Raw genomic sequence first — 12,279 nt, forward strand, 5'->3', positions numbered from 1 at the left:
ATGTGTGTATATATTAAGTCCAAAAATAGTTACCGGCACTCCAGGGACTTTCCAAATAACCACACAAACAACTTTGGTTTTCAAGTCAACGTTTCAGTCTTGTTTATTACAGACTTTCATCAGGACATGTGTGTATATATTATATATAAAATATAACATTATCTCTGTAGCATTGACAAAGGCCACTATTCAAGCCATCCTCTGATAAGAGGTAGGACCACCTGTGGGTGAATAAAGATGCTCAGGGCAAAATTCTACATTACCCCAAGTATTGCCCGAACATTCAATCAATGGGTTAAAAGCCGACATAAAATCACTTTGTTCTTCCACACAATGTAGGTCAAAGCACCTCCAAATGTCATGTCTCACTTCTTCATGTTTTGTCCATCTTCTTGTAAATATCAATTACATTGTATTCTATTCTTTATTCTGGTAGCCTATTCTCCCCTTCCTTCTTTGGAAACCAACTTCTTCTATATCCCTTCAATCTCTTTCTTTTCCTACTATTGCCTTCATTCCACTCTCCCTGCCTTTTTTCACTGCAACATGTTTTATTTTATTCTCTTTAATGAGCACATCCTTGCCATATCAGTCTGCTGAAATAAACACTGTTTCTGATCTATATCCCTCATCCTTGCCAGTTGTTCAGTGGGACTGCACAGTAGGGAGGAATAAACATGAGTCTACAATAAACCCACATGCTAGAGCACCACTGCATACTAAGAAGAGGCAACAAGTGCAACCCTTGTGCAGAATCATATCTCAGGGGATTGGACCCAGCCTTTTTATTGTTTTTGCTTGTTGGTAAAACATATATGGATTACTATTAACCGAAACCTTATACTATAATATCTGTCTGTATTTATTAAAAGTGCTAAAAATGAATTCTCACTAAAGCAGCTTAAAATAGGTAAATACTGAAAGTTAATTAAAAAATGAGATCCTCATTCCCCTGAGCCAAAGGGTTAACGCTGGTATCATTAATCCCACTCATTTAATATGTCAGGAAAATGCTGACAGCAAAGTTAATGTTCTTTACATTTAAAATGTGCATTTACATTTATTATCTACATAGATAACACTTTCAACAAAATTGATAGACAGATAGATAGATAGACAAACAAACTTCATTCAGTTCACATGCATATCTATTTGTTTACAAATCAAGTTAATAAAGCGTAAGGTATTTTAAAATGTCTCATTATTTATGAACGACATCTAGTGAATGTAAAATAGACTCTAACTCATGTGTCAGAAAACCATGATAATCCAAAACACCAACCATTACATTTTACTTAAAGACAAGTCAGAAATAACATTTTGTTTCAATAGCAAGCATTGCATCTACTACAATGTGTCTACTGTTTGGTGGCAAAAGCGGGAACTAATTATAAAAAAATTTTGAGAAAGTTTTTTTGTCAAGTGATAATGCAGTAGTTGACAATAAGTACAAAATGAATGCTCTTGAATTGGCATGTGTCAAGTCAACAATTTGTCTTTAATTGAAAACACATGGCTTCATTTTTGACGAATAATGATCATTACTGCTATCAGAACCAGAATTATTTTCTTTTAAAAGTTGTGCAAAATGACAACAAAATAATGTGCAAACCTAGCAGAGACCATTGCTAAAAGACTATCAGCACTAGTTATTGCAAATGTTTTTTCACAAGTTGCTGGTTTAGATGGTAAAAATAGTGACATTTAATTTCATACATTTTCCATTAGGTGCTAGTTACTTCCAATAAAATGTATTTACAATTAAATACACATAGTATCAGTGGTGGAACAGAATGTAGTTGTATAAAAATCGCTCTCCTCATGACAAAGTCTGATAACGTATACATTAATGAAAGTGTTTTAATCTAATCACAGTGTTTAGACTGCTTAGGAATTTTGGAAATATTAGATGTAATAGAAAAAAAGCTAATGAAAATGTCATCAATGTACCCTCTACATGTCTCTGAATTTATCAAATATAATTCTAAAATACTTCTTGTTGTTTCTACTGTCCCAAACCATGAGACATCATCTGTACTGAAGCCTGGGAAGGGTGTGACAAATCTGTTTAATTTAAGAAAATGATAATCTGTTGATGCTCCGTAAGGATATGAAATGGAGAGGAAAAAAGCAGAGCAAGAAAGTAATCAAAGTAGTACTTACGTTAATGAGTGAATAGAATTTGGCATAACATCTATTAACCACTTCTGTAATATGTTATTGTGTTAGGTTGTGCCAGGAGTTGGGGCTTCTAAATGTAAGGTAGGGCTTGGAGTCAGGACTGCTTTATCCAGTAGACAATATGCGCATATCCCTGGGCATGTATCATCATAGTAGCCCTTACCATACAACCACATGTGATTCAATGGTGTTCCTTTTTTCTGTATGTTTGCTAATGTAATAAATGCTATAGTTAAGATTAACCAGTATACAAATGATTGGGGCACAAATATATACAGGGAAAAATATTATAATACCGTATTTGCTCAATTATAAGACGACCCTGATTATAAGACGACCCCCCAAATCTTAATATTTATTTAGGAAAAAAAGAAAAAGCCTGAATATAAGACGACCCTATAGGAAAAAAAGTTTTACCAGTAAATGTTAATTCATTTAAACTATTTTTTTTAATAAAAGCTATGAAAAATATTTTGGTTTTATTTCCTTCTATTTTCCAACCTGCCCCCCAGTTATGCACATCTGCCCCAGAAATGCCTTATATCCCCTATATGCCACTGTGCCCCATGATATGCCTTTTAACCCTCTAAATGCCACTGTGCCCCATGATATGCATTTTAACCCTATATGCCACTGTGCCCCATGATATGCCTTTAACCCTATATGCCACTCTGGCACTTAGAGGGTTAAAAGTCATATTATGGGGAAGAGTGGCATATAGGGAGGTTTAAGGCATTTCAGGAGGCAGAGTGGCGTATAGAGGGTTAAAAAGGCATTTCTGGAGGCAGAGTGGTATTAAGGGGGTTAAAAGGCATTTCACAGAGCACCCTGCCTCCAGAAACGCCTTATGCCCCCCCCCTCCCACTTACCGGTACTTCTGAGTCTCCTGTCATGTAGCTGGGGCAGCGTGTAGACTCACGCTGCAGCCGGAAGGAGGCGTGGCTAGCAGCGGGGGTTGTCTGCGTGCATCGCGCAGACATTCCCCGGCTGTCAGAGATCAGAGTTCCCCACGCCGGCGCCGGCCCCAGCTACATGACAGCTGCAGACCGGGGACTCTGAAGTACCGGTAAGTGGGGTGGGGGGGGACAGGAGGATCCAGGTCCCCTGCAGCTGCGGGGGATCTGGATCTTAGTCGTCTCATAGTCAGACTTTGAGGTCTGATTATAAGACGACCCCGATTATAAGACGAGGGGTATTTTTCAGAGCATTTGCTCTGAAAAAAACCTTGTCTTATAATCGAGCAAATACGGTAATAGTGCAATAAGTATAAACAATAATCAGTGCTGTGTGTGATGTGATTTGCACTCACAAACAATTTAGATGCATCAGGTCTCTCCACATTCACTTGTGAGCACGAGAATTTGGTTGTTTAAGCATTTTTATAGTTAAGATTAAACCATCTTGAGAAACATGGGATTTGAAAGTAAGAGAGTTGGATATTGTCTGATATCAAAGTTCATAGACAAGCAGAGAAGCAAGAGGAAAATATATATAAACATAGACCATAGAAACATAGGGGAGGAAATTGGTGGAGTGGGTGCTGTGTCAAGTAAAATTTCAAATAAATCAAGGGGAAAGAGTCAGTTGATGTATATTAGTAGAGACTAATCATCCAAGCATTGTCTAAATAAACCCCCATGCCTTAGGGTAAATGAGTAAAGGGATATCTTATGGACAAGTAAGGGTTGGTAATTTGGATAGTGACATTAAGGATCAGCTCGCCAAATCACACATGATCAAATCAGACTTGTGTGTCAGATACAGAAAGTCCTTCTTTCCAGATGCTCACCACGACCTACATCTAATGGTTTACCCCTTTATTTTCTGTCTGTGAAAATTCTTATTTTATACGTGAAAGTTAGATATTACATAATTTAGATATTGTGTCATTGAGTCATTTTTTTCACTTGGTATGAAGCAAATTGTTTTTAAAATTGTCCACTACAACATGCAGAGGTTCATTTTAAATGCCTAAGCCAAGCTTTGGACTCCATGTTGTAATTTAAATAGAGTTATGAGTAAGGAGCTGGAATAACCTCCAATTCTTTTTTTATCTCTTTTTAACAGGATTGGCTGACTAAATTTGGCTATCTGCCCCCACCTGATCCTGTTACAGGACAATTGCAGACTCAGGAGGAGCTCTCTAAAGCAATCAAAGCAATGCAAGAGTTTGGTGGACTGAAAGCCACTGGAATTTTGGGTGAGTTCACGTCCTCAAGCAGTATTAAGAAAGTCATGTGACTCTATGAATGGGTTGACCAACTAAAAGGTTTCACTCTCTTCTTTGGGACCAATAAGGCATGAATGAATACATATAGGATTAAAACTGGACTATTCAGAATTATTAGGAATATTACATCCATAAATTTAGTACATATTTTCCATTTTAGGAATCAAGCAAATATTATGATACCGTGAAACAAACATACTGATATTAATGCAATTCTGTTTGACTAAATATATGTATAGATTACTTTCTTATTATGATAAAATCCTTTATGTAACAAAAGTTTTTATTGTATCAAAACTTTACTGTTTACTTTAAACTTCAAATCTGTGGAGTCTTTGAGTATGTGATGACTAACCCACTCTTAATATTTAGCTGAAAGTGATTACCTTAGTTTTAGTGTTTTCATGCATGAGTGGCAAGTCCACATGTGCGGTTTTAAACCGATATACATAATATTGCTTTCTGTTTCATGTATTTCAAATGCATTCAATACATTTACAACTTATAGATATGCCCATACAACAGAATATAACAAAATATTGTTCTTATCACAAAAGAAAAAAATGATACTTAAGTAAACTGTTAGAGGGTCCTGAAGAGCTTCATTTGAAAATAACATTTATCTTCCCCTTCTTAAATTGTATTTTCAAATGAAGCTCTTCAGGACCCTCTAACAGATATAATTGTATCATAGCACTCCATCTGCTTTTCTTTCTCAATTTTGTAAAGAGTGTTAAAGGGAACCAGCACCTTAAATGTTGTAGAGCAGCTTTGTCAAATAAGTAAAACATCAAAGATAGAGCCTAATAACATCTTTTACACTGAATTCCAGGTGTGCCACGTGCAGAGCCGTAGCTAGCTAGTTTGTGCCAGAGGCAAGAATGGAAAATTGTGCCCCCAGCTATTTTTACATTTAATTTACACTGCCCTTACACACAACTGCCCATACACGCTGCCTTTACACACACCTGCCCATGAAAACACATATACACATACACACTGCCTTTACAGACACACACCTGCCCATTAACACCAATATACACCTACACTGCCTTTACACACACCAGCCTATAAACACGCATATACACATACACTGCCCTTACACACACCTGCCCATACACTTGCCCGTACACACACACGAGCTTACAAACACACCCCTTTCTCCTCATCTCTTACCTTTCCCAAGCTCCATCCTGTTGTGAGAGTGCAAAGTCCATCACTCCAGGCCTCTGCTTTAGTGCTCCCTCATTACTATCATCCCCCAGCGCGTAGTGATTAGGGAGCAAGGAAGCCAAAGTCTGAAGTGACAGACCTTGCGCTCCCTGATGTTGGGCCGGTTAGAGGGAGATTGTGATCTCCTCAACCAGTCCTGCAGCTGCTGATTGGGCGGCTGTGCGCCCCCTCGCAGCTGCGCCCGAGGCAAGTGCCTCTCTCACCTCACCCTTCCTACGGCCCTGGCCACATGCACTTCTAATAATTCTAGAAAGTCACATTTTTATACAGAACCTGAACAAAAAGAAGAGGTGTAACATAATGGGGAAATGCCTGACACGTCATGAGACTTAAACAAGCTTAAACGGTGTTGCTGTAATGCCTCGATGTCGCATTCAGTAACACCGAGATCGGCATCATGGGCCATGTCTGGCCCCTCCCCGGGGCATCAACATCCGCCATACATTGTATGGTGGCGGACGCCCGTTTTAAAAGCGTTTAGGAGGCGATCAACGATCACCTCCTAAACTTAAATGGTGTTGCTGAAATGCCTCGATCAGGAGGCATTCAGCGACACCAAACACTTACCCCAGGACGGGCTGTGACCGCTCCGGAGAGCGGTCACAGCAGCCACTGCCGGTGATCTTCACCATCCGCAAGATGGCGGCCGCCCTGTAAAAAAAAAGAATAAAGAACTCTGGTACTGCATTCAACCATACAAGTCAAAGGAGCCCAGCTTTCTAATCACTATGTGATTAGTAAAATATTTATTAAAAAAAATAACAAAAAATGGTAACATTTAAAAATTGTTTGGCATCAGAGGAACTATCCAGTTCCAGCAAAATGTAAAAAAAAAAGTCCAAAAAGAATAAAATAAAAAAAAAGTTTATAATTATGAGCAAGTGCTAAAATTAGCACTGTAGCTTCCCAAAAATCCTGACATGGAAGAATTTAAATAAAAGCATTTCAAATATCCATGGGGTGTCTAATTTAAAAAAATGAATGGTTTGATGGGGTAAATTGGAGTGGCCGGGCTGAAAAATAGGGCATAGGCACAGACTGACAGAAATGGGGGGGGGGGGAAGCGCACTTCCAAAATGTGGCATTTTAACCCCAAACTCCAGACAAACCCATACATGTGGGGTATGACTGTACTCGGGAGATGTTCCTGAACACACATTGGGGTGTTGTTTGATAGTGACGTATACCTGGAGCTATAAATTTATACCCAAAGTACAATTTTTGTGAAAAAAATACCAAAAAAAATACTACCACAAAGGTTGGCAAAGGCTGGTGGTAGAATCTGATGCATGGAAAGGGTTAAATACTACCATTTTAAGTACCTTGGGGTGTCTAGTTTTCAAAAATATATGGTTTGATGGGGTAAATTGTAGTGGCCTGGCTCAAAGATAGGGCATAGGCACAGACTGACCAAAATAGGGGGGAAAAAAAGCGCACTTCCCAAATGTGGCCTTTTAACCCCAAACAGCAGTCAAACCCATGCATGGGTGGTATCACTGTACTCGAGAGATGTTGTTGAACATATATTAGGGTGTTTGATAGTGACGTATACCTGGAGCTATAAATTTATACCCAAAGTACAATTTGTGTAAAAAAAATACTACCACAAAGTGTGGCAAAGGCTGGTGGTAGAATCTCATGCATGGAAAGGGTTAAAATACTAGCATTTGAAATACCTTGGGGTGTCTAGTTTTCAAAAATATATGGTATGATCGGTGTGACAGTGTAAACCCCAGGGAGATGCTTAGTGTGGCATTTGGGTACAGGTGCTATCCAGATCATAAATATGGGTCCCTGGGGTGGAGCAATTGGAGAGCAGGGTGGGCCAATGCTCCGTTTCCCCATGCTGTGGAAATTCCATGCCGGGTTTTCCAAGAGGCAAGAAATCTGCAGGATCCAGTCCGGGATTCCTATGGGGCCGGCATCAGGCACAGGTGCTGGACATTAAAACCCCCTGGAGCTTGATACTCAGAGAGACTGTTGGGGGAAGAGGAAGTTCCCTGTGCTCCCAGGGCAAGGAGAGGCCCTGAAGAAGACAATCCCTGAGCCAAGTAAGGCAATACCTGCCTGGACATTTTGTGTGCTGTCTGGGGGAGGTTTTCCAGAGCCTGGCGTAGCTGGGTCTGGCTGGGAGGTTGAGTCAGTGGGTGATTAGGCTGGTCAGTCTGGACCAGCATAGTTTAGTTAGAGAGGGCTCCAATTGGGAGCTAGGTTTTCTTTTTATGATTTGGTGTTTGGGGTTTCAGCAATTAAAAATAAAGATCTGTTTTGTTACAAGCTGGTGTTTCCGAGACTGATTGCCCTAGAGGACTGTGCTTAGGACCCCTAAAAGTGACATGTATGGCCCTCCTGCTATAGGGTTTGTCACATATGGTGGAGAATGCGGGCAAAGCACTGCTATGGTCTGTGGGCAGAAAACAGGAACCAAGTGAACAACCGAGTGGATGCTAGTGACGAGTGCTACACCGGATCCAGGAACCCCAAAACGTGAGACAGTGTTGTGTGGCCTGAAGCTCCAAGCTGCAGTGGATGTGCCAGAAGTTATTACAGCTGAACGCAGAGGATTGAGTGGACACTCTGCAAAGACTGTTGCATAGTATGTGCCCTTGTGTATTGCTGGCTGAAATACATATGGTTATGGAGGGTGGCCTTGATGTGTTTGTGACGACTGATTGATGATCCGGACGTGAAGTTTCTTTTTGCTGGATAAAAGTATTGTGTATCTGTGAAAGCTGCAAACGAAAAGCATTTTGTTGCTATGGCCTGCTGGTAATTACATACTGCAGAGGGAGCGATTAAAGACCTGGAGTACAATCTCTGGGATTGGTGTATTGCACTGACTGTTGGTCTAATGCCAGATGGGAAAAGGACAGCAAAGCAGAAATAAAATGTCCAGGCAGGTATTGCCTCACTTGGCTCAGGGATTGTCTTCTTCAGGGCCTCTCCTTGCCCTGGGAGCACAGGGAAGTTCCTCTTCCCCCAACAGTCTCTCTGATTATCAAGCTCCAGGGGTTTTTAATGTCCAGCACCTGTGCCTGATGCCGGCCCCATAGGAATCCCGGACCGGATCCTGCAGCTTTCGTGCCTCCTGGAAAACCCAGCATGGAATTTCCACAGCATGGGGAAACGGAGCATTGGCCCACCCTGCTCTCCAATTGCTCCACCCCAGGGACCCATATTTATGATCTCGATAGCACCTGTACCCAAATGCCACACTAAGCATCTCCCTGGGGTTTACACTGTCACATTGGGTAAATTGAATTAGTCGGCTTCAAAGATGGTCCTATTAGGACATGGGGGCAGAATGACCAGATGTAAAAGTTCTAAGTTAAAAAATGTGCACTTCCTAAATGTGGCATTTTACCTCCCAAATAACCCGACAAACCCACGCATGGGGGGTATCAGTGCACTCTGGAGATGCTGCTGAACACATATTGGGGTGTTGTTTGAAAGTGTTGTATACCAGGAGCTGTAAATCCATACCTGAAGAGCAATTTTAGCGATAAAAAACACAAAATAAATTACTACCACAAAGTATGACAAAGACTGGTGGTAGAATTAGTGCATGGAAAGAGTTAAAATTCTAGCATTTGAAATACCTTGGGGTGTCTAGTTTTCAAAAATATATGATGGGGTAAATTGCGTTGGTCGGCTTCAAAGATACCCGAAATGGCACATGGGGGGAAGAATTACCAGATTTGGAAAAAATGGTTTTGAAATAGCAAAACGCTACTTGTATTTAATGCTCCATAACGTGCAGAAAAAAGCAAAAAAACATAAAAACATTGAGTATTTCTAAACTCAGGACAAACAGTAGAATATATTTAGTAGGTTTTTTCATTAGCTTTTTTTGGATGAGTAAAAGATTTTTGGGGTAAAAGTCAGAAAATGTGGGTTTTTTTTACATTTTTTTTATGGGAAATTAGATAATATCATCAAAACAATGGTATCTGAAGAAAGCCCTTCTTGTCCTGAAAAAAACAACATATAATTTGTGTGGGTTCACTAAATGAGTGAGGAAAAAATTAAATCTAAACACGAACACCGCAAAAGTGTTAAAACAGCATAAACATAAACATGCAGTTAGTGACCATTTTTTTTTTTTTATTTATGCTCTAGGAATTTAATTACTTAAATATGGACAGCAGGTTAGAGATGTTGATCATAAATGCTAATCATTTCTACTTTACTTAAAGGCATTTCAAGAACTAACGTTGGGCACTTAACGCAAAAATGTAAGTTCCCAACTGAGCCATCCATCTACAGCCAGACATTCCATAAAATATATTGGGTTTCTGCAATGTCTAGCTTGTCCCTTTAAGAAGCAGATGCATTAAGAAGCATCCGTTTTCAATGTTCCCTCTTTACATATTCCCCATTAGACAAAAAAAATGTTCTTAATTATTAATTTCAGACTTATAGGGGTAAACTTATTTCCTATTTGGTATTTGCTGGAAAGCGCAGCAGCTGTCTGAGTGTCATTATAATGTCTAAACCGTAGAAATGGGCTCTTTGGCGTACCCTTCTTTTATTGAGTGTTAAATACATTTATGAAATGAGGATATCAGAGAGTTATCTTTGTTGCGTTGTAATTTTTTATGTCAATTTAGGAAACATTATAGAGTTTTTGATGTATGAAGGATAAGTCCTTTCATTGTTGGGTAATCCATTAATTCAGGACTTAACCGTAGCAAACAGGATTCCACTCTGTGCTAATTATCTTGATTATATGCTGATAAAATTCATTATATTACGCTCCCTGTCAGGGTCCGTTGACTTGAGTGCAAGGCAAATTAATATAGTTTTTATAAACACACTTAATAAGCTCAAACAATTACCATAATTTGGGAGATAAAGATATTTGGGTGCATAACTTTTCTGTGGTCGCATTCATCTCAACTAGAATTAAAAAAATAAAAGACAAATATCTCAATATGACTAAAATAACCTACAGATATACGACTTTCTTAGCAATGTATGATATACAGTGTAGAAATGAATACTGAAGGCTCTGGAATACCTAACTGGAACCTTTTAACTCTGTTACAGATGAAGCCACCTTAGAATTGATGAAGACTCCTCGCTGTTCTCTGCCTGACCTGTCCCACACAGATGCAACCAGAAAAAAACGAAGTGTCCTGCCAGTGACAAAGTGGAATAAGAGGAATCTGTCCTGGAGGTAAGCATCAATATTAATTTTATTTTCTCTTGATGTGCATAAAGGAAGATAATATGCAAATAGGGTTAAAACGTATTTAGAATAGGGTTAAAAAGCATTATAACCTAACTTAAAGATATAGCTCAGGCCTGCTAGATGCAACCATCATTGCTCATTCCTTCACAAAGAGTCATTCCCATACAAAAAAATGGAGGTAGCACCTTTTACTGAGCACACTTGTCTACCTAGGTCATCTGTCTTAACTTATCATTAGAGCTAGTCATAATTTACCATCTGTTATTGATTACAGACAAATCCATTTAATCAGAATTTTTTCTTAGGTATCACAGCTGGTAAACGGAAGATCTAGAAACGTACCTGTAAATAGGAAATCTGATGCTGTTATGATCCAGTAGTGGACTTAATATTTTAGCAGCTAAAGTGTATACTAGTTTTGAAGCTGTGGTTTTGATACCTATACCTAGTTTGGCTGAAACAAATCCCAGCACATATGTCCACCTGGCCATTGCCAACTACATACTGAGAGAAGGGCATTTTGTCAGCATTGAAACTTTGTCAGGCTTTGTGTGAGGAGAACCAGGGCATAATGTGGGTCGGGAGTAATTTCACTGCCAGTGATATATTCTAGCTGAGCACTTTTCTGCAGCTGTCATGTTCTATGCTGAGTGCAAGGATATGATGTCATATAATGGTGTTCTGCCTCTTGAGGCATAGATCTTCATGGTATAACTGGGCTAGTGACAAGGGGAATCTTTGATCTCCCCAACTGGCCCATGGCAAGCATGTACCAACTTGATGCACACTTTTCATATTCATACATCTACATAAGTTTAGTATTTATTCATTGTCTTACCTGACAAAAATATTATTTGTGGATCTCTTGGTGGATTCTTAAATATGTTCATTGGTGCTTACTGTCTCAAAATGAATATTGCTGAGGCTACCCTGTAGTATTATCCACATTCCATCTCTGCAGGTCACCAACTTTCGTGCATTCATGCTCCTTAGCATCAGCAGTGACAGAAAATCCATCACATCACTGAGTTAGTAGAACCTCCAGATGAAATTATGTTTACCTAACCTCTAATTCTGCTGGAGTTAGGTTGGTAGCATTGGTAGCCTAACATTCTTTTACAAATGACCCATTGCTGTGAAGAAGGTTAATATGAATTCCACAGCCAACCTTGCTACGCACTTACAAAAATGCCAGTGGCAAGTTAATCTAAGTAAAATCACGGAAAGCTTTTACAGTTGCTGAAAATGACACTAGCGGTTTGGACTCTTCTTTTGAGCCTAACTCTGCGATTTTAGAATGTTGAAAACCTGTTTAAGGATACTTGTTTCAACAGTGCCATCTGGAGGAAGACAAGTGTCAGAATTAGACAGAGGTCTACACTTTTTCCACAACCTACATTTGACTGTTGTGTACACTAAATAAGTCATTGTAATTGAATTT

At 39.3% G+C, this 12,279-nt stretch overlaps 1 protein-coding gene across 1 annotated transcript in view; it reads left to right on the forward strand.

Moving 5' to 3' along the window:
• LOC149289168 (matrix metalloproteinase-17-like) overlaps window positions 1-12,279 on the forward strand; it is a 66,163-nt gene that overhangs the window by 40,413 nt on the left and 13,471 nt on the right. The window contains exons 2-3 of the mRNA XM_089491078.1: window positions 4,249-4,381; window positions 10,694-10,823. Coding sequence (XP_089347204.1) covers window positions 4,249-4,381; window positions 10,694-10,823 — 263 coding nt within the window. The remainder of the gene's footprint in view (window positions 1-4,248; window positions 4,382-10,693; window positions 10,824-12,279) is intronic.

The sequence above is a fragment of the Sceloporus occidentalis genome, unplaced genomic scaffold, assembly GCF_023333645.1.
Source record: "Sceloporus occidentalis isolate IW3139 unplaced genomic scaffold, rSceOcc1.0.p SCAF_48, whole genome shotgun sequence".
Classification (NCBI taxonomy): Eukaryota; Metazoa; Chordata; class Lepidosauria; order Squamata; family Phrynosomatidae; genus Sceloporus; species Sceloporus occidentalis.